Source organism: Erythranthe guttata, chromosome 4, assembly GCF_056151865.1.
Source record: "Erythranthe guttata isolate IM_541 chromosome 4, IM_541, whole genome shotgun sequence".
Lineage (NCBI taxonomy): Eukaryota > Viridiplantae > Streptophyta > Magnoliopsida > Lamiales > Phrymaceae > Erythranthe > Erythranthe guttata.
In genome coordinates this window covers 5,944,598-5,972,328 of record NC_142536.1, presented here as the reverse complement: position 1 = coordinate 5,972,328, position 27,731 = coordinate 5,944,598, and the positions used below count along the sequence as shown (strand labels likewise).

At 34.4% G+C, this 27,731-nt stretch overlaps 2 protein-coding genes across 2 annotated transcripts; one reads left to right on the top strand and one right to left on the bottom strand.

Moving 5' to 3' along the window:
- Positions 1–1,678: 1,678 nt before the first annotated feature.
- LOC105972215 (uncharacterized) lies at positions 1,679–11,611 on the top strand. The gene is made up of 12 exons (XM_088816704.1): positions 1,679–2,018; positions 2,425–2,970; positions 3,108–4,205; positions 4,278–4,391; positions 4,501–4,853; positions 4,934–5,404; positions 5,593–6,781; positions 6,904–7,257; positions 7,337–7,574; positions 8,024–10,560; positions 10,765–10,919; positions 11,027–11,611. The coding sequence occupies exons 1-12, from the start codon at positions 1,899–1,901 to the stop codon at positions 11,373–11,375; spliced, it is 7,524 nt and encodes a 2,507-aa protein (XP_088672830.1). The 5' UTR covers positions 1,679–1,898; the 3' UTR covers positions 11,376–11,611.
- A 58-nt stretch (positions 11,612–11,669) lies between these two features.
- On the bottom strand, positions 11,670–18,472 carry LOC105972338 (respiratory burst oxidase homolog protein C). Its single transcript, XM_088816705.1, has 12 exons — positions 17,643–18,472; positions 16,583–16,745; positions 15,976–16,024; positions 15,680–15,793; positions 15,135–15,560; positions 14,174–14,575; positions 13,972–14,067; positions 13,351–13,466; positions 13,154–13,256; positions 12,950–13,020; positions 12,293–12,843; positions 11,670–12,096 (listed from the first exon to the last, which is right to left on the bottom strand). The coding sequence occupies exons 1-12, from the start codon at positions 18,118–18,120 to the stop codon at positions 11,987–11,989; spliced, it is 2,679 nt and encodes an 892-aa protein (XP_088672831.1). The 5' UTR covers positions 18,121–18,472; the 3' UTR covers positions 11,670–11,986.
- Between the last annotated feature and the right edge of the window lie 9,259 nt (positions 18,473–27,731).

Genomic DNA, 27,731 nt, shown 5'->3' with positions numbered 1-27,731 from the left:
ATTTGACACCGTAAAGATGGTCGTGTAAGAAAATTCATAGTTGAGCTGGGTGATTGTAATTGTTGGCGCTAGATTTCCGACTATTGAAGATCGAGGAAATCCGCCGAGTTTTGGAATTAAAAGATTGGCAAATATTTGTTTTCCATGTTTATTTTGGAATTTCTTAGAGTCCTATTTTATCATACTTCTATTAGGACTTAGATTTATTTCCATGTATTTTATTCTAGTTAGGTATCTTTTGTACTTATCTATAATAGAAGTAGAAATCAACTAGGATTCTATTACCTAGTTAAATAGGTTTCTTAGGGTTCAAGCTAGGTCTTAGGGCTTATTTTCGTGGCTATATAAGCCTCCAAGACATACAAGAACCGTGCGCATTATTTGGAAGAAAAACCACTTCATATATCGTCGAAGGTTTGCTAAGGTGTTCTGCGGAGCAGGACTGTGCCATCGTTGCACTGTGCCATCGCTGCGTGTGGCAATATATACAGATCTGCTGTATAGATCTCAAGGGAGATCAGCCGCGTTTCTGAAGGGAGTTCAGGCCTGAAGGGAGTTCGAGGCACGCGGTGTGGAACTGCTGTTGGAAGAGACAAGAAGTTCAAGTTGTGTACAAGAACGGCATATTACATAAAGAGGGAGTCTTTAGTGTTTTTAATAAGTCCTATTAATGTACATTGTAAATCTGAACTAGTGAAATCATGTTTGCAGGTCCGCGTGGATGTAGGACACATTTGTCTCTGAACCACATTAAATTCTTGTGTTTGTTTACCCGCTTTCAGTAGTTTATAACTGTGTTAACACAAGAATTGTAGTTGTAACTGCATACTGTTCCCACAACAATTGTTACAACTTCGGTTAACAGATTTTCATAGGCATTTAAAATCAACAGTAATTATCCAAATTTGAAGGTTTTTTTCTTCGTAATTTGACTTAACCTCAAGGGCGACCGTAACTTACCCTATAATTTTATACTGCAATTCTATGTAAAAAAGAAAAAAAAATCGCCTCAAGGGTGACTTGCCTTTTGCTATACCTTTTGAACTTTATCTAGGTATGACAATTTAACCGGTTCCTTTCCGCCCCAAATTCACCTGTTAATCCGGTCTAGTTAACTAATGAGGCGGGTATGAGTTTTGAAAAATTCACACATAATGGGTACGGAATTTTATATTGGATTTGAATCAGATTTCGGATCAGTCTATATTGATTGACTGCCTCCATTATGTTGTTGCTAGCAAATACCACTATTTTTGGTTTTGGATCTTCCAAATTATTCCCGCAGGAAATCCGAACCCATTTTTTTCTGATCCTTCGAGAAAAAGATTCACTGATTATATATTTTATATATTTAAATATTATAAAATACTATTTATAGAGATTTTTTAGATAAATAAATTATAAATATAAAAGAAAATATTCTTTTTTACAGGTACGAAGCGAGGCGGGTACATACGGGTTTTATACGGGACAAGGCGCCCCTTTTCTTTTTCTCTTTTTTTTCTTTTCTTTTTTGTTTTTTACTAAATTGAGAATTTATACTTAACTAAGAAGTTTTCTAGCTAGGTAGCTTCATCCTAATCCTAGTCGTCCCCTACTTGATCCCACAAACACCAAAAAAGAGAAAGAAAAGATTAAAAAAATGAAAAAAAAAAGAGAGAGAGAGAGAAAAGAAACTGTAGAGTAAAAAAGATAATTCTTTATAATTTCAATTTTCAGCTTCAAAATAGAAAGAAAAGAAGACGAGAAGTCAGCTTTGAAACAACTTTTCTTCTACCCAAAGACGATTCAGTTTCCCCCATTTTAGTTTTCTCTTGTCTGTAAAAATGATTTATGAAAGACTTGATTTTTTTCATGCATGCAATATTATCTTGCAGTAAAATTGTAAAGGATTGAAAATGGAGGAGAATATTCGACCAGGTGGTGGGACCAACAAGCCTTATAAAGACGAGTTCACTGATTTGGTGCTTTCATGGTCGCTTCAAGACATCCTTAATGAAAATCTGTACCAGTACCAGGTTTTTATTCCATTCATTACAAGCAAACTTATATATCGATCTCTGTATGCAGTTCATTTGACTTGTTGATTAAAAGAAAAATACAAAATTAGGGTTTTGCATAATTCTTGTTGTTTTTGCTTCTTTTTGGTTTAATACATTATAATTAATTCTAATCATCAAAATGGTCACATTTCACTGTCTGAAAGTTTTAAAGTATTTGTTTTTGTTTCAGAAGTTATGTCATAATTTCTTTTTTTAATTGATTAAATCAAACCAGCTAAAATATATAACATATTTGCTTGCACCATGGTTAAAAGATGTTATAACTTATAATAAGCGAAATGAATGCGAAAAGATGGAAGAAGTTAGTTTACGTACGCTCTTTTTTCTTTTTCTGTCATTTGTAATTTCCTTTTGAATGTAGGTGGATAAGATTCCCGATTCATTTGGATGCGTGGACGAGTATTTCGGCTCCTACATCTTCCCATTGTTAGAAGAAACACGTGCCGAACTTGCTTCCGCCGCCGAATCCGTACACAACACACCTTTTGCTGAGGTGGCGTCTTCGAGTGGGCCGAGACATGGGAGATTCCTATACGATGTACAGGTTGGCAGCTGGAGAAATAGATCAAGTGATGGCGGTCGCAGAACTTTGCCGGGTGATGTTGTTCTGCTCTCGGATTCGATACCCGAATCTGTTTCTGACCTACTTCGTGTCGGATCTACATACACTTTCGCATCGGTAATGAATATTCATGAAGGCGATGAAGAGAGTGACGGTAGTTGTAGTGCGCCGTCCAGTAGTTTTACTCTGAAATCGGCTCGGCAAATTGAATTTGGGTACGGAGAAGGGAAGTCCGTCTATGTAGTTTACTTGATCAACGTTACACCACATAAAAGAATATGGAAAGCGTTACACATGCGCCGAAATCTTACAATCATTGAGAAATTATTATCCAAGAACGACTCGGTAAGGAGCTGCTGCATTGCATGCACTAATTTTTTTCGACTTTCCTCTGTTGGTGTTGGTCATGAATTTTGTTTATTGGATTTTTTTTTGCAATTTTCTCGTATTTATTATTAACCGGTGTGTATATGTCCCAACAGGGCGAGGAGATTTGTGGAGTATGTTGTCACAAATACAATAACGAGATTGATGAGAAACTATTGTACAATTCAAATGGATCGCAACTTGATTCAGTTTTGGCTTGTATATCCGAATCCGAGTGCGACCACAAGTCATCTGTTGAACTCATATGGGGACCACCGGGGATTGGAAAGACAGCAACGTTGAGCCGATTGCTATGTACTCTCTTAAGAACGAACGTGAGGACACTCGTTTGTGCCCCAACAAACGTTGCAATTAAAGAACTTGCGTCTCGGGTTGTTTCTCTAGTAAGAAATTCAGTTTTAAAAGAATCTGGGGAGATCAATAGCCATTTGCCTTGTCCTTTAGGAGACATGCTCGTATTCGGCAATAAGGATCGTCTGAAAGTTGGATCAGAAATTGACGAAATCTTTTTAGATTATCGTGTTAAGATGCTTGCAAGTTGCCTGGGATCACTAGCCGGTTGGAAGCATTGTATCTCGTCCATGCTCGATTTTCTTGAAGATTGTGTTGCTCAACATAAAATCTTATTGGAGAATGAGATAGTAATTATCGAAGCTAACAATAAGCACTTGGACGAGTCCAAAAAATCACTTTTGGAGTTTGCCAGAGACCGATTTCCACATTTAGCAGCACCTCTGAGAGATTGCATGATTAAATTCTTCACTCATTTACCAAGAAACCTCACTCACGAGCACCACATTCATCGAAGCATACTGCAACTTATGTCTCTTCTCGATTCCGTCGAGATTTTGTTGTTTGATGACAACAGCTTGACATCCCATGGAACAGTATTATCTTGTGTTGATTTACTGAGATCACTTCGGGCTTCTCTAGATAAAATCGGCATGCCAAGTGGCGTCAATGCAACTGCAACCACGGAGTTGTGTTTTCGAAATGCTACTTTGATATTCTGCACCGCTTCGTCCGCGTACAAGCTGCACACAGTTGATTCCGGGCCATTCGATCTGTTGGTTATCGACGAAGCTGCTCAGGTGAAGGAGTGCGAATCGATCATAGCGCTTCAGATCCCGGGCGTGAGGCGTGCAATTCTTGTCGGCGATGAATGCCAATTACCAGCAACAGTTAACAGCAAGGTATGTATTGAGTAATTAATTAATTTCATTTTATCGATGGTTTTGATTGTAATGAATAACGGCTGAAAGCAGTTATCGGAAGAAGCTGGCTACGGGAGAAGTATGTTTCAAAGATTGAGCTTGTTGGAACAACTCCAAGACCTGCTTAGTGGCGAGAGTTTACTTTTCAAAAATTCAAGATGGAAGGTACTCTTCGGATCGATCGTGTGTTTTAAATTGTCGTTTTTGTTACAGAATTAGCAAACGAGTATCTTTTTTTTTCTTTTCTCAGAGTCGTTGTGTGGTGTATTTTCAGGTTTTATTGAGTGATAACTTCCGAAAGTCGTTTCAGAAACTGAAACCTTTCAATGTTAAGAAGCTGGTCCTAACTGTTCTACTTAAGCTTGCAAGTGGTTGGAGGCCCAAGAATATAAACGTGGACTATAAATGCGAGAGCTCTTCGTACATCGTGAAGCAAATCAAGGTTGCGAGATACTATGTTGTCTGCTCCATTGACTTAGTTAAGGACCCCGTTTACGTACAGATTTTCAAAGTGTGGGACGTACTGCCTACGACGGACACTACGAAACTTCTGAAACGACTTGACAACCTATTTGCTATGTACACGGATGATTTTATCGACCGCAGCAATGACAAGTTGTGCGAGGGGTATGTAAAACAATTTAACACAATTTCTCCTGAAATTTTATTCATCTGTCCGGAATTAATTCCGTATTTTTTCTTCCCAGAAATTTGGAGGTGCCAAAGAGTTGGTCGGATTGTAATGATGTAATCCGGTTCAAGAATCGTAATGACACCAAAGTCGATACCGGTGCGAGTGTTGAATGCAGAAGCCATGTCGAAAACGCTAAAGTGAACGAGAGTTTACTTTTGATGAAATTTTATTCCTTGTCGAGTGATGTTGTGAATCGTTTGCTTACCGATGTCGAGGGTAGAGAAGTGGATCTCCCATTTGAGGTTACCGATGAAGAGCGTGAAATAATAAGGTTTCCGAGGAGCAGCTTTATATTAGGTAGGTCCGGTACTGGCAAGACAACTATTCTGACTATGAAGTTGTACCAGAAGCTTCAGCACTACTGCATAGCGACACGGGATTCTATGACAGCTGGCGGCGATAGGCCTATTTTGCGCCAGCTTTTTGTTACCGTTAGTCCAAAACTCTGTTACGCTGTCAAAAAGCACGTCACGCAGCTGAAGAGGTGTGTTTCGGAGCTCCAATTCATCATGAATTTTATCTTTCTCGTAGATTTATCGAATGTTTCGAGTTCTTTTAGCACATGTGATTTTAACGACTTTTAAAATTCATTTTTTTCCTGAAAAAGATATTTATAATATTAATATTGTATATTTGTATACACAGCTGACCTTTACTTAACAATATGTACAGGATTACTAACGAGAACACCTCCGGAAATAGCAGCTTCACAGATATGGATGACTTAGATGAAATGGCTGCTGAATTCAGAGATATCCCAGACACATTTGTCGGCATCGGACGAGAAAAATACCCTCTAATCATCACATTCCACAAGTTTCTAATGATGCTCGATGGAACTTTGGGCAATTCTTATTTTCAAAGGTTTCGTGATGCAAGAGCCTCGTCGCAGTACGAAGGCAGAAGGTCTGTTGCACTGCAGACTTCCATTAGGAGAAACCAGGTCACGTACGAGCGTTTTCGATCCTCGTACTGGCCCCACTTCAATGCAAAGCTTACGAAAATCCTCGATCCCTCGAGGGTGTTCACTGAAATAATGTCGCATATAAAAGGAGGGGAATCGGGCGACGGAAAGCGAAGCAGGGAGGGATACGTTTCGTTATCTGACGGTAGAGTGTCCACTTTAGGTGCGGAGAAGAGGGATGCGGTTTACGATATTTTCGAGGACTACGAGAAAGTGAAATCGGAGCGCGGTGAATTCGATCTTGCTGATTTTGTGATCGATATTCATCTGCGGCTCAAGAACGAGGATGATTTAATGGGTGATAAAATGGACTTTGTGTACATTGACGAAGTGCAGGACCTCACTACAAGCCAAATTTCCCTTTTCAGATCTATTTGCAAAAATGTCGACGAAGGGTTCGTGTTTTGCGGCGATACAGCACAGACGATTGCACGAGGGATCGACTTTCGGTTTGAAGATATTCGATCATTGTTCTATAGTGAGTTTCTTATGAAATCTTCTAGAAATTGCGAGTTTCCGGGAAGGAGGGAGAAAGGGGTTGTATCGGATACGTTTTGTTTGTCGCAGAATTTCCGTACTCATACTGGTGTGCTTCGGTTGGCACAGAGTGTCGTGGACCTCATTTGCCATTTTTTCCCACAATCAATTGATACATTGCCTCCGGAAACTAGTCTTATATATGGTGAGTCTCCTGTTGTACTCGAACCTGGCAGTGACGAGAACTCGATTATGAGTATTTTTGGACACAGTGGAAATGCTGTTGGAAAATGGGTGGGGTTTGGTGCTGACCAAGTAATTTTAGTAAGGGATGATTCCGCGAGAAGAGAAATTTTCAACTGTATAGGCAATCAAGCTCTTGTTCTGACTATAGTGGAGTGCAAGGGGCTCGAGTTTCAGGTTAGAAACAATGCTTCTTGCAATTAAAATTAATGGTTTTTTTTTTAAATATATATTTATGCTTCTACCATTAATGTAACGAAATATAATCTCTCAAATCGATCGTGCACTGCTTCTTGTAGGATGTTCTGTTGTACAACTTTTTCGGTTCTTCACCGATGAGTGATCAATGGAGGGTTTTGTATGAATTCTTGAAAGAAAAAGATCTTCTTGATGCAAATACTCCAAAGTCGTTTCCAATTTTCAGCGAGTCGAGACACAATATCCTTTGCTCTGAACTGAAGCAATTATACGTGGCGATCACTCGAACCAGGCAAAGATTGTGGATATGTGAAAACAATGAAGAGCTGTCGAAGCCAATACTCGATTATTGGACAAGGCTGTGCCTTGTTCAAGTTCGAAAAATAGACGATTCTCTTGCAGCAGCAATGCGAAGAGCTAGCAGCCCCGAGGAGTGGAAATCGCAAGGAATCAAGGTTTTTTTTTTTTTTTTTAACTTATTTATTATTTTTTTTTCTTGTTATATTTGTTCTGATTGTATTTATATTTTTGCAGCTTTTTTGGGAGAAAAATTATGAGATGGCAACAATGTGCTTTGAAAAAGCAGGCGAAGAAACATGGGAGAAAAGGGCTAAGGCTTCGGGTCTTAGAGCTTCATCCGACTCTCTACGTGGTTCAAACCCTAAAGAGGCTCGTGTAATGCTTAGAGAGGCTGCCGAAATATTTGATTCCATTGACAAATCCGATACCGCAGCAGAATGTTTTTGCGACTTAGGGGAGTACGAAAGAGCAGGTACATTTCCAAGCGTACCTCTAAAAGTTGATTAGTACCCTATTTGAAAGAGATTCCATCAAAATCGAAAATAATTACGTGTTTAGGGAGTTTTAGATGGTTTACGGCAAAATGGTACAAACGAGGGATAATGGATGAAATTGGTATAAAAATACAGGTACAAGTCTATGAAAATTCGAGCTCGATTCATGTTAAAAAACTGAATGGAAGTATATCTGATTTTCAAGAAAAAAATATCATAAAATTCAATACACTCATTTAGATATAAATGGTATTGCACGTAGGAATGCCAAAATCTCGAAAAAGACTTGCAGTCAGTCATACTAGTTTCTATACGACATTATCTTTACAATACACGGGAATTAATTATGTTCGTTACTTAGTTTATGTATCTATTGGTTGAACTATGTGGTAGCTGGGTTGATTTTTGAATTAATTTCCGTTTGCAGGAAGGATTTATTTGGAAAAATGCGGTACGTCTGAGCTGAGAAAAGCTGGGGAATGTTTCTCTTTAGCTGGAAGTTACAAAATTGCCGCCGAAGTTTACAACAAGGGAAATATTTTCGACGAGTGCTTATCAGCTTGCACCAAGGGAAACCATTTGGACCTCGGTTTGCGATACATCGAGCAATGGAAACAACAAGCATTTATGACAAGATTTAAGGAGGTTGACAAAATTGCGCAAGAGTTTCTTGAAAAATGTGCTTTAGAATGTAAGAAGAAAAGGGACAGTTCATTGATGATGAGGTTTGTTCGTGCTTTTTGCACGGAGGAATCGAAGCGCAACTTCCTGAAGTCCTTGGACTTGCTTGAGGAGCTTCTAGTATTGGAGGAAGATTCCGGAAACTTCAGGGAGGCTTTAGAGATTGCACAACGGTTAGGACATACTTTACGTGAGATTGATTTGCTTGAAAAGGCAGGAGATTATCGAAATGCTTCTTTGCTCGTACTTTCTTACGTGCTGACTAACTCTCTATGGTTGTCTGGAACTCGAGGTTGGCCTCTGAAATCATTTCCTCAAAAGGAAGAGCTTCTAGCTAAAGCGATTTCATGCGCGGACAAGGCTCCCGAGATTTTTCGTGCATCAATTTGTGCCGAGGCCGAAAGTTTGTCTGATGATCAGAGGAAATTGTTGTCTGAGTTGATGCAGTGTTACAGTGATTCGAAGCAATATAAATCTCGTACAGGTGAGATTCTATCTATTAGAAAGCTTCTAGAAGCCCATTTTGAAGTACATCCAACAAAATACGAATCAGACCATGAATTGCAGATTGATCCGAGTTTATTCGAAGAAAGAATGGCGAAGGACGAAGTTTCCGGCGGGACCCTTGTTTTTGTTTGGAACTTATGGAAGGTAAAGTGTTTTGAGATTTTGGAATGCCTTGACTCTCTTGAAAAAAGGGTAGACCTCAACAAATGCGAAGATACTGCTCGATTCTGTTTAAGCTACTTTGGAGCGAGGCTGCAAAATAATAATTCAAGTGGCACGTATGTGTTGATGAACCCTAATGCTGCATGGATTAGAAATTCCGATAAAGGGTTCTTTTCGTGGAAAAGAAAGGTGGCAACTCTAGGTGCTCGCCATTTCGCTTCAGCTGCTCGAGAATACTGGTGTCGGGAATTAGTTTCGGCTGGACTAAGAGTTTTGGAGGCTCTTGAAGCTCTCTATAATTTTTACTCATCTCGATATTGCCAAAGTGTGTGCCTTGTTCACATTTTCGACATAACAAAGTTCGTCGAGTCGAAATCACTCGGCACAGAGAAACTGCACAACTTTCTGCAGCTGTGTACCAAATACTTCAGAAATGTTTTTCCTTTGGACCCTCGAGAATCGTTATCCGAGGATATGTTATCTTTAAGGGAGACCGAGATTTCCAATAATTTACTTGAAGAAATTATCTCGAGAAATGTTATTAGCTCAGGGAACGATGAACTCACTTATAGGCAGATAGGACTGGTGGCGATGACAATGCTCGGGTCTGGACTAATGCCGAAAAAGGGACTTCATCGGAAGATTATTTCAAGGCTGTCTGAAAATTCTTCCTGGAAGTCATTCATCAAGAATCTCGAATCTCCACGCTTCTCCGAAGAAGCTCGTTGTCACGAGTTTCATAGAGCATTGGTAGAAACTTATAGCATCAATTGGAGGGCAAGACAATTTATATCTCCGAAATGTTTCTTTTATCTTGTCGAGAGGCTCTTGATTCTGGTTCCTCACTCCCGAGGCCACTTCTTCACTACAAAATCTTCGTTTGTAGAGTATTTAATGTGCCTTCCACCGGATGCTAATCCGAGTGCTGGTTTAGTATTCACAGACGAGAAATCCTATGCTACAAGCAGCTTATTTTACTTTGTCGTCAGTGCTGTTAGGGATTGTCTTTTTAACTGTGGGGATACAGCAGAATGGATCAGTCGTTCTAATATCGATTGCAACCATTATTTCCCGATACTTATGCTGAGGTTGTTCATGATTCTTTGTCTGTCGTGCCTGAACTCGGAATTGCCGTTCGATGCGCTGTTAGAGGTCCTTAAAGTATACTATATCAAAAGCCAGCTGCCGTTGAGATTTTACGAAGCTATTCGGCTTAAAAGGATGAACAAGTATGTTTCGTGCGAAACTGCGGTTGCTGCAGCGTTCAAAACGATCGGGGATTCACTTGTTATTGTGGCCTCGACTGAAGATAGCAGTCTCGAGTTTGTATGTCCCAATGCTATTTTTCTCGGCTTGAAATCCTTCTCATGTAGAAATGAGGTCATCAAGAAACTATTTCCGAGGAGCACTGACGGTGATAAGAAGGCAAGAAATGTTGTTAGTGAAGAAGTTGCTGTTGAGCAATCTCCGAAAACGACATTGGAAACCAATTTGCTAAAAGGGGGTCTTCAAATAGAGCTAAAATGGAATATTTTTCGGGAATTCATTGACGCCTTAGGGTCGCTACGGAGTGGAAGTGACGGAGATTCAAAGAGCCTTGTCATGAGAAAGAAGGTAAAAGAGTACACAAACTAAAAAATAAAAAAAAAATGGTATTTTTATATTGAGAGTTGTTTTCTAATATGGAAACCTCTATTAATTAATTATTGAATTAATATTTTAACACGTTGTCACCTAGTCGGGGCCGGGGTAATTATTATTTAAGTGAGGTTACTAATTTATCGTGTATATCTTTTCTGCTTGTTTTTTTTTTATCAGGCAGCGGTGGAGGAGCACATCAACTGTTTAACTGCTGAAATCGCAGATTTGAGTGAGCAGCAAAGGTCTCACTCCGTTGAAGATAAAAATGTGCTGGACGAATTCAAAACCACGATTGAGGAAATGACCGAGATATGTTCGTTATTAGATACGAGGTTAGTCATCAGAATACAATTTTTTACAAATATTCTTTTCGATTTATTCTAATAAAAACTTTTTTTAATTTTGTTCTTACCTTTGTAACTCATTGCCATGATTACAGTGACTTTGATGTTAAAGTCATGCCGAAAATTGACGGAATCTTGAAGATCCTGGAAGAAAGAAGGTATAATCTATTGGTTCAAAAGATCGCGGACGTTACAAAGACGTTGGAGGATAGAAGGTCTCGATCATGGTTTTCGGTGTTTGAAGGTGCTTTTTTCAAGAGTTTTGAAGAAAGAAGGGCTCAAATATTGCCGAGTTCGAGTAATGATCCACCAAATGTAAGTTCTGCTGTTGCTTACGATGACAAGGAAGAAGATGGAAAAAATATTAGCAAAAACGGGAAAGGAAAGAGCAAGAAGCAGCCGAAAAAAGGGAAAGGGAAAGGGAAAGGAGGGGAAAAAAAGTAAAAAAGGTGGTGGTAATTTTCTTGGTTTCGAAACAAATTTACTGCAAGTAGAAAAAAAAAATAACCTTGTTTGTTACATGTTTTTGTCCGCTTTTGAGTTTGAGCGTCTCTGATGTTAATTTTTTTGTTTTAAGGCCGGGTGGTCGAGTGCTCGAATCGATTATTTATCGTCACATTTTGCAAGTATATTATTCTAGGGTCACCTGTTATATTTTTTCTAATGTAGTATTACTGAAACACTGATCACTTGTTATATATTTTGAGATGGATCTTTTTGTTAAATGGACTCAATTCATTTATACTTAGAAAATAAAAAAATAAGAATAAAATTTACACTTCAACATACAAATTAGGGATAAATTACATATATACACATATATACATGTTCAACATTTTACAGGCGGTTAGGAATTAATTCCGCCCCCCAATACTTCACCATGATCATTAATCATGTCCCAAGAATCGCAAGGAAAAGGAGAAGGGAAGAGATAATACACACACACACACACACATACACACATATACACAAATATATCAACTGGACCCCACAAATGCAAATGATCTTCGGTGCTGATGCAAGCATGATGCACGTGTGACGTCACTCAGTTGATTTCAAAAGTTTTCTTTGTGGAATACAAATGTGGTGGGTGTATTGCGAGAGAAATCAGAAGCTAGTTGTCTTAGCTCTTTCACCGGTGCTGGTGCCCCACAAAAAAATACTCCTGCAAAAACATTAAGAAAATCGGATTGTTTTTCCCGAAAGGGTTATATTTTCAATCTGATCCGTTCGATTTAAAAAAAAATAATGATTCAAATTCACTATGACAACAACTTAAGCCATTAGACGAAGCGGTTGCGCAAAAAAAAAAAAAAAAAAAAAAAAAAAAAAAAAAAAAAAGAATCGATCTAGAAACTTACCAACCGTTGTGTCGGGATGGTTATCGGCGATTCTTTCGTAGACCGCCCTCCAATTAGGCTTAGCGAAATGCGACACAACCCTAGTCCCGGAAACAACGTCCAAACCATTCTTGGCAAGGTAAATCGACTGAAGCATCGCAATTAGCGCGGAACGAGCGTCCCCTTCTTCGTACACGCTAGTGCAATGGTTGTGCATCTCGATCACCCCCTTGTGGTCCATTTCGGCGGCCTCATTCATCACATCCTTAAACCAATCGAACGAACCTTGTTCTCTCGTCACCCAATAGAAGTACGCCTTCCTTGTCCTAAACTCGTGTTTATGGCTACTCGACGAATTCGATCCCGTTTTTCGTTTCGGTGTTGGAGGGCGGGTCCCGCCCTCCAGTGAATTCTCTTCTTCCTCGATCGATCTTATGTTGTTGATGATGTCCCTAACGACGCTAATCATGGGGGTTGCACCGATGCCGAGGCCTACGAGTAGGACCACGTCGTAGTCCTTGTAGTCTTGCGTCGGTGCTCCGTACGGACCATCGATTAATACTTTACGGAAGCTGTGGCATAGTGGTAAATTGATAGATTAACATAAGAAATATTGTAAAATTTAATTAATTCTTGGAAATTTATCTACACATAATAGAAGTTGGGAAAAGTTCTTACTACATGGGATTATTGTCTTCTTGCAAAGAGTCAGCTCCTTCACTTTTGTCAGCATTTGGCTGCTGACAAACCTAACACATAACAAAAATCAATTTGCAAAAGAGCCACATAAGAATTAAGCAAGCAATTTCATACATAATAATAATTATAAAAATAAAAAAAATCATTTTTTATGTGTGAAATATATTAATTTCTAAGACTTACCTTTGAGAAAACGGTTTTGAGTTGTCTCGTCCAATCGCCAACGATTCGAATGTGAACGCTCAAAAAATTATCGTCGGGTGCTGTAGTAATCGAAAAAGGGTGCCTGCATTATATAATTAAGACATGTCGATTTACGACAGGCCGATTAAATTGTATAAGTATTGTTAGTGTATAATTCATTAAGTTTTCTTACATACCATTCGAATGGAGAAACAGCTGCACATTTGACAAAAATGTATTGCCCACTTTTGTATTTGAATCCTTGAGGCTTAGACATGTGCAGTACTAGCACATTCCCCGGGTACACGGGCACCTTAACAAACGAAAAACGCCATTTAAAAATAAAAATAAAATAAATGAAAAAAATCTACCAACTCAAAATAGACAATAACATGCGTGTATCGAGGGGTGGCAATCAAATGGATCAGATCGGAATTTTTATTTTTTCGGAAATTGGAATGAAAAAAATTCTTCCAAAATCGGAAATGTTCAGACAGGAATCGACGGAATTCGGAAATTCCAGTTTTTTGGTCGACTATGATACAAAATAAATAATAATTGTGATAGTATAAGTGTAATTTTCGAAAAATATTCAAAATTTTTGAAATTGGAATCTAACAAGTATGTATTCCAATTTTGTAAAAAAAAAAATCAAAATCAAAATCAAAATATGAAATCGGAACTTTTGGAATCCAGAATGAAAAATACTGTTCCGAAATTGGAAAATTTCGGATGTGAATTCCTGTTCCAATTTCCACCCCTACATGTATCCGATAAACATTTTAGAAAACAATAATAACATTAGTGTATGTATTTGCCTGAAGGATATTGACGGCCTGGGCTCTGGATCGGAACGACCTGACCAAACGTTCGCCACCGTAAAGCATCATAGGAACCGCCAAATACATCCAAGTCTGCAATCGAATATTTCTCGAATTTAAAGTTAATTATAACACAATTAAACCAAAAAAAAAAAAAAGAATTAAATCCACTGCAAACTAACGAATATATATAACTCACCGTTTTCTTGTACCATTCACGCGCCAAATAAAGTTTAACCCCATGTACAATGAGGAGACTATACACGACAATGAATAAGTGGTGCGTGTACCAAAACGCGTTAAACCCCGTGAGTTTATTCAAGATTTTGTTCATTAATGTTTTCGACGATTTCTCTTCTTTTCTCCTCCTAAGCCAAGGGGATGCAAGTGTGAACGATATAGCCATTAGAACCACCATTATAATCCCCGTCACACCTTCGCATCCTTTCACGAAATACCAATAACTCGCCGGTTGTTCACCGAAATACGGCTCCATCGGCTTATACTTCTCGGGGCTAGCATTGAGTAGGCGAGGGAAATCGCATGCTAAATGGCTGATCCCGTGTACTCCAACACCTATTGCAATTGCCATTGCAATCACCTAAAATAGAAAATGCCAAAATTGGAGGTGTTATAATACATTCATTTCTTAATTTTTTTTCCCTTAACATTTTTTTCTCTCTCCATATTATCTGTCAGTTTAGAGATCCAATAATTAATTAAATACATTTTTTCTTATTTTGCCCTTATTAATCAAACTCTATGAAGCATTAAGTATCCGATTTTAACTAACCATGTTCCATTATCTAGATTTTTTTTTTCTATATAGCTGTCATTTTACAGTTTCAATAATATATTAAATTCATTTTATTTCCTATTTTACCCTTATTAATCCAAATATATTAACCATTAACTCTCTTATCACCTCACTAAATAATAAAGGTTATTTTCGTCATTTCATGTGTATTTCCTAAAATTCAACCATATTTACTAACTTCCTTAATATATTTGTAAAAACCTTAAACGACACGTTTAATGGAATCAAGGCATTACCTTTGTAAATTTCTAAATTCAATGCAAATTATGCAACACAAGACCATCGAACTATAATTTTCAAAGACAAAAAAAAGAAAAGCAAGAAAAACGATCGAAAAACTCACTTTGTGGAAATTAAGGTTGTCGTCAAACGGAACCGCGACCCCCAACCTCGTCTTGTTCCTAAGCCAGGTGATGATATTCCGACAGACGGGCAGCAAAATCAGCGCCATGTTCAGCTTCAGCGTTTCCGCGGCACCCTTAGCCATGCACACGCAATGCCCCATCACATCGAAAGCGTCTCGTTTTCTGTACTGCACGTATTGGTAAGCGAAAAGGGCGGCCATAATTCCAATCCACAACGCAACCACCCAAAACCTCTGCCAGTTGTCGACAAAAAAATAGTTGAAATCTCGGTACCACGTCTTAAGAGGATGGTCTCTTGTCGGCTTTAGTTTTTCGCTAAGCATTATGCTCAGGTTACGGCTTTTGCCTCGGCCACTAGCCAACGGGTTCGGACCTTGCGTTAAAAGCATCTCCAGATTTTCTATCTGTTTCGCATGTTCTACTAGTGTTATCAAATGCTTCAAAAACTTATTAACAAAATCTTGATTTTTTTTTAAAAAATATTATTTTTTATTTATTTGTTATGTGAAGTTATTACGATTACCTTGATGTAACCGAGGTTGCCGGGGTCTAATTCTTCCATCATAAGTCTAGCATATTCATCGGCTTGCTTCTGGATATTCGACAGATTATTTGCAGATGCACTCAAGCAAATAATCTGCAAACATAGTATACAACTTTTAATTATAAATGCATCATATTATTGCCCTTGTTATATGACTATATTTTGAAATTTTATTTTTTTGTTAAACTGTAATCGAAACCGAAACCGAACAAAATCAAAGAAAAAATGAATAATTGAAAATCAAAAGGAAAAGAAGAAGAAGATATTCCGCGTACCTCCCGGAGTTCATCTTCACTGATTTTGCCATCTGCATTTTTATCAACCCTGCATTCAATTTAGAGCAATTTCTTTTTACGTACAATTTTGTAAGTCGAAAATAGTCAACGTTAGAAACAATTCTCCCCCTTCTATACATACTTTAAATTTTAGAAAAAGTGAATAAATACCACATGAACAATTGTGATAGTAGGTTATATTTTTCAAGAAAAATTAATAGGAGGTCAATTATATGCTGCACCGGATGAACATTATACTAGGTGGATCTATACTGTTAATCTACACATAGACGTTCATGTTTGTGTGTGCGTAAATGGTGAAGATCTATCTGATGTATATTTTTCTTATTCAGGCGAACTTTGTATAAAATTCTGATTTTTTTTTTTCATAATCAATGGATAAAGAGTTTTTTGTTTTTACTAACCTAAATTGTTTAAGGAATAATTTCGAAACCATATTGTAGTAGTTTATCTTTTCTAAGGAGACTTTTTACATAATTGAATGTTGTGTTAGACATTTATTTTTAATTAATTATAAATAAATTAAAGGTGTTAAATTGTGCAAAAATTGGAATATTATAATTTTACTCTAATATATATTCCTTACATGTCTAGAAAGGTCTGAAGTCGAGAATCGAAACTTTCGTCAGCAATTCGGTTCCAGAACCTTTTCAACTCTTCTCTTGTGATTAAATCTCCGGTTATATTGTTTCTCCGTGCAAGTGCGTCGAAAAGCACTCCGGCGAACTCCTTACACTCTTTACTCATACCTATTTATGAACAAATAATAAGTGTTAGCTAGGTGTGGAAATCAGACGAATCATAACTAATATCATTATAATAATTTTACATTTAATTTGTTTTAATAATCCAAAAAATCAAAACAAAAATAAAATTCTTATATTGGACTAGGGGTGTGAACGAGCCAAGCTCGCCTCTTCTGGCTGGCTCGAGCTCGAGCTCGAGTTCATTTTGTCGAGCTCGATCTCGTGTCAATTTTCTTGAGCTCGAGCCCAGGCTCATTTTTTTTTAATATTTTTTAATTATTACTTTATTATTATTAAAATTATTTTAAAAAAAATATAAAATAAACAATAATTGTAATTATATATATTTTTTAATATTTATATTGTATTTTTATATATTTCTATAATATTTTATATTATTATACATTATTTAAATAGAAAATAATATATAAAAAAATAAAAAATAAATAATAAAAAAATAATAAATCCGGCTCGCGAGCTCATGAACAACTAAAAATTGGCTCCAGCTCGGCTCATCAGAAAGCTCGAGCACGAGCTCGAAAAACTCGAGTTCAAGTCCGAGCTTTTTTCGAGCCGACTCGTCGAGCTCGGCTCGTTTACCACCCCTAGTTTAATTGGACTGAAGGTAAAAAAGAAAAAGAAGAAATATTCTAAAGGTAAACATTTCCACTATGAATCAAGGGAACTCGGAAAATTCCAATAACTATGACAAAAAATATAGACACTTTAAATTTGTTTAGAAAATTAAATAAATAATTGGAATTTCCAATAATTTTATGTATAATTCAAATTATATCTAAAAAAAACAGAATGAAAAAGTTTGTTTTTTTTTTTTTGGTATTAAAGGTAGATAATAAATAATTTTAATTTATTTTATATATGTATAGTATTTTTACTTACCAATGCATTCACCAAAGAGTGAACGAGATAGCAACCCCCGGTCCGTGGTGGAGGTGAGTTCATCGAAGCGTTGCTCCACCGTGGCCCAGGCGGCTCCACCTTCAGTCTTGCTAATAAACTTGAGCCCATTAAGTGCATACCGAGCGGCGGCGGATTTCTCCGGCGGGCGGCGCGTGAGAGTGGCCAAACGCTTAACCTCTTTCGAGACCTGCTTAATTCTTGACGAAGCGCTTCTGGCCAAAGATGATGGGAATGAAGAGTACTTCTTCTCCCTGTATATGGCGGCCAGCTGCTCAGTCTGAACATTGACAGCCGCGGCCGCCACCACCACCTTGTTTTCCTGCACCATGTGTTCGGCGACGGCGGCGCTGGTATCAGTGACGGTGAAACGGGTGTTGATGCTTTTGCCGCCGGAGGCAAACTCCGCATCCGTGAAGGAGTGAGGTTGCTGGTGGCGATTTTCTTTCGCGCTCTGCATAATTTTTATTTTTTTTTTGTGATTTATTTCCAAATCTTCAACTTTGTTTTCGGTTTCGTTTTCGTTTTGGATTTGGAAATGATGAAGATAATTATTGATATTACAACTAATATGTATATATAATAGGACTGACGATGAAGTTTAAATGTTACATCTGGTTATTTACATCGGGTGAATTTAGATTGTAGATTTAATTAAATCACTGTCTACTAAACAGATATACACACGAGTGTCTGTGAGATTAATTGCATATTGTAGCATCTAATTTTCCGGGTGACCGCTATTCCGTAATCATTGAGTCAATCAAAATATTAAAAAGCACTCAGAAATATAAGAGTTTTAGTTCTGCTATTTTTCTTTTTAATAATGCAATTTGAATTGAATTTATAAAAAGGGAAAACAATAAAGTGATGATATTATAGATAATTGACGAGATATTTGCTTATAATCACATTTAATTATAGGGTTAAATACAAAAACACCTATGTACTATGAACTTTGTATCATATACCCCTGTACTACATATAAATACAAAAACCCCCATGTTGTTATATTTTTTCCAAAATCTGACGAAAATACCCCCGCTAAGCCTATGAATATAAGGGTTTGTTTAAGCCATTTTCCACTATATTTTTTAACATTTTCGGTCAATTTTACTTGGCAAATTTTAATTTTTTTATTTTTTTCTTCAAAATATTTAATTAGTTAGATTTTTTTTTAATTTTTTGAATAAAACCTTTTATTTTTGTCATTTTGAATTTCTTCATTTTTTTCTTAAATGTCTTTCGGTAGTTCAAATTCTCAACGATAATAGGATTATAAAGATGTTTGTAATCTTATGATGTTTGAACTACCGGAAGACATTTAAGAAAAAAAAATGAAGAAACTCAAAATGACAAAAATAAAAGGATTTATTCAGAAAATTAAAAAAATCTAAGCAATTAGATGTTTTGGAGAAAAAAATATAAATACCAAAATTTCCCACGTAAAATTGACTGAAAATGATAAAATATATAGCGGAAAATGGCTCAAACTATATATATATATATATATATATATATATATATATATATATATATATATATATTCGTCATATTTTAGAAAAAAATATAATGTGAGGGGGGTTTTGTATTTATGTGTAGTACATGGGGGTATATGATACAAAGTTCATAGTACATGAGTGTTTTTGTATTTAACCCTTAATTATATGTTGCACTTAGGGGTGAAAGTTGGATGGATCGAATCGTAATTAGTCTTTTCGAAAAAAAATCAATTTTTTTTGGAAGTACAAAATCAGTTCCAATTCTAATTTCAAATTTTCGGAATCTAAAAATTAATTCCAATTCCAAAAGGCCCGGAAATTTCGGAAATCAAATAAGTTTTAAGATTTCAAAACTTAGCGAAAAATTTCATAATTTTCCGAAAATAAGAACATCCAAGTGGATAAAAGTAAAACTAATAACTACTAAATTTCAGTTCAAAAAAATAAAAATAAAAATAAACCACATCATAATATCCTATAAAACTTCTAACAACAATTTAATATGACAAAATCCTAAAACAAAACTAAAATCAAATTATGTTTCCGAAAACAAAAAAAAAGAAAATTAACATAAGTATTTTGTAATATATATTATTTATAGGTGTATTTTTCGGAAGAAAATCGAAATTTTTCGGAATTAATTTTGGAAATTAAATCGGATCGGCAATGAAAAATTCCAATGTTCTTTATATAATTCCAATTCCAATCCAAAAAAAATGAAAAATTCGGAAATTGAATTTCAAAAGTCGGAATGAAAGTCGAGTATGCCCAGGGGCGTACCCATGCCTATGGCTGGGGTGGCCCTCGCCCCCCCCCCAAGATTTTTTTTTAAGTAGTTTTTTTTTTTCTTGGTATTTATGTATTAGTTAATACACTTTCGCCCCCCCCCCCCCCAAACTTTTAATTTTATACACTTTAGTCCCCAAAAACAAAAAAAAAATCCTCTCTTAAATTACCCCTATATTTTCGCCCCCCCCAAGAAAACCCCCCTGGGTCCGCCCCTGAGTATGCCAATGATTTATTCTCACGTGTGGTCTAATGGATGAGTCCACTCGTTGCTGTTCAAATGTCGATTGGTCAACCCAAAAGTATATGAGCCCGCAAGTGTAGAATATGCCGATGATTTATTTTCACGTGTCTGAGGTGGTCGAAGGGATGGTTCCACTCGTTTATACTCAAATGTCGATTGGGCAACCCAAAAATATATGAGCTCGCAAGAGTAGAGTATGCATATGATTTATTTTCACGTGTCTGAGGTGGTTGAAGGGATAGGTCCACTTGTTGCTGCTCAAATGTCGATTGGGCAAATGGAAAATATATGAGCAATAAAGTTGTTCCAAAATCAAAACTTTTTGTATCGAAACGGACGGAAATTGAAACTTTCGTTCCAACTTGCACCCCTAGTTGCACTCATGGAAACTTATAGGTAATACGAATTTTCTCTTGTCCTAGTTTTTTTGTTTAGTATTTTGGCTCAGAACTTCTCTATGAATTATGGTAAGAGATGCAAAACTGCATGTATTGTGTTTTAAGGGGTAGATAAGACGAGTGTAGAACCGTGATTAAATTTTATTGGGGACTTTTCATTAAATTTTTTAACACTTTTTTTTTTCTTTGACAATTAAAGATTCCACAAAATTAAAGATTACACAAAGATTATAAGTGCTAAAACCCCTTGATTTTTTCTTGGACATGACATCATAGAAGACAAAAAACATAAAGCAAATAAAAAGTTAATTTAGTGCTATGGAAAACTTTTTTTTTTGTTTTCTTTTCTTTTAATTTTTTCTTTCTATGTGGTCTAGAAAACTCAAAGTGCTTAAAAAAGCAAGACTAATAATAGATGACCTTATAGTCTTAGTCGTTTTCATTTTTCAAAGTGCTAAAATGACTATTGGTTGGTTATGTTGGCCCTCATGTTTTAATTGAGAAAAACAAATTATTGTATCTTTTGTGTGAAGTTTTGAAGGATAACCATTAACCACTACAGAAATATAGGAACAAGTATATTAAATGAGTTAACACAGTGTTTTTCTTTTTTTTAGTTTTCAAGAATGTTGTTCGAACCGGACCGAATCGGCCGGTCGGATCGATTCGACCGTGACCCGGTAATAAAGCGGTCCGGTCTTACACTTAAAATCGGAAAAATCGAAAACCGGGGTCAAATGATCAAAATTCGGTTCGACCGGGTAAAACTCGAGAACCGACGAATTAGTCAAAGAACCCGGTTTTCGACCAAAACGTCTCGAATCACTGTTGAGTTGGTTATTTATGGCTAGATTTGAGCGAACCTTCACAAACTTAGTAGTGGGTGGCCAAATCTAGTCATGAGTGGTCGAAGAATTGTGGGATATGATCATGGGTGATCGAATAGGGGTGACCGCTTGCCGGATTTGAAGAATAAAAAATAGAAAAATATAGTAAAAAATGAGGTGAATCAGATAAAAATGAAAATAATAATTGGGAGATTAAAAATATAAGGAAAATAATATTTTTAAAACATTGAAATTAATAAAATAATTGCATATTAAAAAAAATCAAAAACCCGTTTGAATCGGCTCGACCCTATAAACCCATGACCCAAATGGTCGTCCGGTTCTATAGCTAGTCAGGTTCTGAAAACATTGGTTTTCAATTTGGTTTAATCCCACTTTGCAGTCTTATTATATGCCATTTTGGCACTTTACATCCTTAAAAAAAATTAATAGCACTTTGCACCATCGAAACACGATAAATCATTCACTCATAGACAATGCACCCTGAACTGAAAATACTTAATTTATTTTCTTTATAAAGAAAAAAGTCACACTATGGATGGATTTGTTATTGTAATTAGTGAAAATGTTTGGTGGAAATCTTTGATATAAAATATAACTTTTAAATAACGTGATACCTAAATAGGTTATTGATATTTTTTTTTAAAATATTTTATTGTGAAAAAAGTATTAATATGCTGATCAGATGTATTTTTATTTTTGCACTTTGTAGTTTGTAGTGTCGAAAGAATTAATGGATAAAAAATAATTGATCATTGACATTTGACATCCTAAAAATAGGACTAATACTACGAAATTACCTTCATTAACTTTAAAAAATTATTCGAGGTGTAATATTATTCCTGATTCATTGTGTTTCGAGTGTACAAAGTTCTACAATTTTTTTTTAGGATGTAAAATGCAAAAAAACTATACTTCATAGTAGGATTTAGTCTATTCAATTTCGAGACTGGGTTATATTCAAGAGTTTATTAAAATTTACTTTCCCAATATTGAATTTGGATTCACATGTGTACAATTCACTGATTAAAAAGGGTTAACTTAGATCTACCTTAAAATTAAAAAAACACACGATATTGAGCTTCAATCGGATGCTCTCAAGTCTTGTAATTTAACATGACAAATGTTTGTTTCCGAATTGCTCAAGTATTATAATTGTTATTGTCATAATAAAGATCAAGAAATTTAAATTTAAATTCGAGGATCAAAATAAATAGGGTGTTTCTACCATGAGATCATGTGTTCTAAACTTTTATGAGATACTCCCTTCAAATTGCGACACGTGTCCCAGCAAAAAAACCTATTTTTTCTCCATTTATGTATTGTCGCAGATCCCTTTTTACAATTATTATTATAAAAAAATCAGCAATTATAAATTATTAATGAAATGTCAATTTTACCCTCTCTATTTTAATGCAATTTTAAATATATATTTATTGCTGATTTAAAATTTATAACATCAATTATATCATTATTCATAAAAATCATTAAACCACCCATCCAAAATTGCATCAACCTGAATTCGAACCTATGACCATCTGAAAATATACAAGAATACTTACCATTAAGACACAACACATAATTGACAATAAAATAACAATACGGATATATATCACAAAGCTACAATTTATAATGGTTATAGAACTTATATAAATAATGTTAAATAAATTATTAATTCTCATATAATTATTATTATTATATATTAAAAATATCCCATACTAACAAATCTTTATATAATATAATTTAAAAATCTAAGGAAATGTTGTTCAACTCGTGTAATTTAAAAATTAATTTCGAAAGAATTTGAAGTTTGAATTGAATCGTAAATTGTAAGATTTAATTAAATCGTAATATTTGAATCAATTAAACTCATGTGTTTTCAATTCAAAAACAATATTCAAAGATTTGATCGATTAAGCTCAACTCATTTCAATTCGTAGACAATATTCAAATATGTGAATCGGTTAAACTCAATAATTTACAATAGCGTATTAATCAATCTGTGTATAGTTAAAGTCTAGTAACCTTTTTTTTATTGAATTTTATCATAAAAAATAATTTAATTGGTAAAAATCGTAAGATTTAATCGGTTCATGGTTAGATTAAATCTTACGATTTACGATCTGATTCTTACGATTTTACGAATTAAATTATTATTTTGTTGTTAAAATTGAATTAAAAGGATAGTAGACTTTAATTATAAATGGTTAACTCGATTAATACGTTCTTGTCAGTGGTTGAACTTAATCGATTCAAATTTTTGAATAATGTTTACAAATTAAAAGGATTTGCGCTTAATTGATTCAAATCATACGCTTTAATTAATCTTATGATTTGATTCTTGCGTAATTTAGGAATTATTTTTTTATGATAAAATTGAATTAAAAATGTATTACACTTTAATTAATAATAGTTAATTTGATTAAGACGTTCTTGTCAATAGTTGAGCGCGCTAATGAATCGATTCAAATATTTGAATAATGTTTACGAATTGAAAGGACTTGAGCTTAATTGGTTCAAATATTATGATTTACGATTAGGTTCTTACATGTGTTAGGAATTAAATTTATTATTTTTATGACAAAATTGAATTAAAAAGATATTAGACATTACTTATAAATAGTTAAATCAATTTTGTAACATGTTATGTCAATAGTTAAGCAACCGATTCAAATATTTGAATAATGTTTACTAATTGAAAGGGTTTGTACTTCATCGATTCAAATCTTACTAGTTGATTAAATTAAATATTAAAAGAAAATTCACAATATAGTATTTGTAGTATATAATTTTATTTTAAAGTAAGAAAACTACTAATTGGAATGATATGTTTTTTTCTTCTTCTAAATAAACATATTATTTTATTTTTTATTTGGATTTGCCACACTATCGACTAAATAACATAAGTGAGTTTGAATTAAGTTATGCATTTTTTTTTTATTTAATTGAGCATTCTTTACATTTTTAAATTGTGGATTTTATTAATACTTCTAATATTATATAATTAATGATAGATGTTTGGCGTATTGAACTGCAATTCTTTATATTTTTCAAACTTTATTTTATTAAATTTGTTAATAATTTATTTAATACCATTTAATAATAATGAATGTTGCAATTAATATTTTCATTAACAGTATTTATACAATTATGGTTAAATATTTCATAATAAGTTAATGTGCTTGGATGGTTAGGAGTGATAAATGAATTAAGAGGTTACAAGTTCGATTTCCAATGAATGCATTTTTTTCGATTATTTATCAAATAAAACTCAGTCACAATGAATTTAAATTAATTATTTAATTAAAATATAGTAGAGGGTAAATTAGACAATTCAATGTTAAACAATTTTATATTAATTTAATAAAAAAAAAATCGAAGGATAATTTGGTAAAGTACTTCATTTTTTAGAACATAAGCCATGTTATTTTCCTAGGGTCCAGATTTAATCTTAGAAAATTAATGGTGATTAATGCATATCTCAAATAATCAAATAAAACTCAGTCACAATGAATTTAAATTAATTATTTAATTAAAATATAGTAGGGGGTAAATTAGACGATTCAATGTTAAACAATTTTATATTAATTTAATAAAAAAAATAATCGAAGGATAATTTGGTAAAGTACTACTTCATTTTTTAGAACATAAGCCATGTTATTTTCCTAGGGTCCAGATTTAATCTTAGAAAATTAATGGTAATTAATGCATATCTCAAATAAGTTTAGAACATGGGTGGTCTCACCCTAGAAAGACCCAAATAAATAATTTAATCAGACCAAAGAGGCCAAGGATAAAGTTACCATCTCACTTTAACACAATAATAGAGGCATCAAAATCAGAAATAAACCTATATTATCTTTTCCATTTGATATGTTTTGAGTGTGCGTTTTTCTCGTGGAAATACAAAATCTCCAATAATCGAAACATTACGATAACAGCGAGATGTTCATTCATACTTTCATTATTTAGGCTAAATTCATGCTATTTTATAATTCCAAAATCGATCTTCCACTGTCTTCTTCCTACTACACATCATTCTATTTCGTTTTTGTTTAATTAATTTTCCTTTTTTGCTAAACCTTTTTTTTTTAAATTTATATATTAATTATTTTTAAACAAATTGACCTTTATTTTTAACTACGATATTAATCGACTATAATCGTAGTTGATTAATAAATCGACTACTAAAACTCGTAGTTGATTAGCGAAATCAGGTTCAAAAGTAGCAAAAACAATCTCCATTGATCAATAAAGTATACAATAGTCTTTGTCGTTGTATTAATAAAACCAAGTAAATTGTGTCAATTGAACAAGAAAGGGTATGTTGAGACTCAATTGGTGAGTAATTTAATATAGTTTAGTGGTTTTTATAGGTGTAGGGGAAAAAATAGTAAAATAATTGATTTCGTGACAACGTTGTTGACCTAATAAGTTACATTCTTGTTCCCAAAAGCACTTCAAATTGCATGAGCAAGTGCGGCAATTCAAGCAAAAGGGTGAATTTGTAATTTAAAACAACTTTTTTCTTAGAAAAATAAATTTGCATATAGATATTGCAATCAACAAAAAAATAAATTTTGATCCATGAAAAAGGTTCCATAATCAATTTTCCAAAGTTATTGCTAGCAAGATTGCGATTATACCAAAAGTACGTTGAAGATTATATTAACATTTTGCGTGAGTGATTGGAAAGATCGGTAAAAGAGATATGGATTATTGTCAAAAAATCGCCAACATCAAAGACGACGGGACCACCGCGCAACACTGCCATTAGCGTCACCGCTGGACCTATTGTTGGAGGATGAGAATAAATGACAAAATTTTTGGCGAAGAACTCCAAATTTCCCTAAATGGACTGATGACAAAAAAATATTTAATTTAATCATAAAAGAATATGTATGAGAGGTCAGCCAATAAGACGAGGAATCACTTGTCCAAACTGAGATAATTTTGTATCAAAACGATAAGTTAACTTGCGAGGAGAATGAATAGTTGCACTGGATATTGAAGGAACACTGCGATGTTCGAAATGAAAGTCATGAAAGCAGGGCCGGCTCAAGGTAGGCCATATAGGGCCCTAGGCAAAAAAATAAATTTGGGGCCCTTTACATTATTTTTTTTAATATAAAATTAAATATTTTGAATATTTTTATTTTAGTTTAAATACACGTACGAAGATTAGTAATTAGTATATTATATCTATACAAAATTCATGCTATATATATTAATAATTTTTTTATTTAAATAAGAAAATATAAATTTTATTTTGTATTTGGGGGCCCTAATTATAGTAAACATAATTTTTGGGGCCCCAATTATAATACATATAAGTTGGGGGCCCTAGGCAAAGGCCTAAGTTGCCTATAGCCTAGGGCCGGGCCTGCATGAAAGCGAAGAAGTAGCGACGATTTCGAAAGAGAATGAATCTGAAAATGGGATAAAAGGTTAAAAGTATTAGGGAAAAGCTTAGAAATTTTCCAGGACGCGTTTGGAAGTGCGAAACCCTTGATTATGCTACAATCGTGACGCGTTTGGAAGTGCGAAACCCTTGATTATGCTACAATCGTCCATACTCAACATTTAATTAAGCAAATTTTAAATGTGTTTCTTCAAAAATACCAAAATAGTTTTTTTTTTTTTTTTTTAATTTTATAACTTCATGCTCTTTAGTATTTTTTATTTTATTTTTTGAAAAATAAAATAAAAATATATATGAACTAATTCTATTTAAAAAAATATATATATATTCTTTACTGTTTTTCATTTTCTAAAATTGTAGATTTTGCTAATAGGCCTATACATATGGTTGGTGGTTGTGACAATAATTGTGTGGATGACTTTGTCCAAAGATTGCCCTTGGGCTTTAGATGCATGTGACGTGGGCCGATAATTTATTGGTAAAGACAGTATTTATGGAGTTGGTGATAATCATAAGAAGAAAAAAATAAATTATTTATCCATTATAATTAATATTAAAACTAATTAATTTACTAAGGTACTTAAAAGCAATCAAAATATGACATGCTTAAGTTGAATAAACACTCATAAATTTATAAAAGAAAAAAATAATCATGCTATATATATTACAAAGTACTATGTGCTAATTAATCTGAAAAATATTATATATCATGAATATAATTTAATTTTGTTGTCCGGGCTTCATTTTCTTACATGTTTTTCTCTGATATATTATTTAAAAAAAAAAAAAAAAGATGTATTTATAGCAAATGTTAGTTCTTGACATTTGTAACATTATTCGTACGACTCTTGATAGTCTTACGTACATTTAC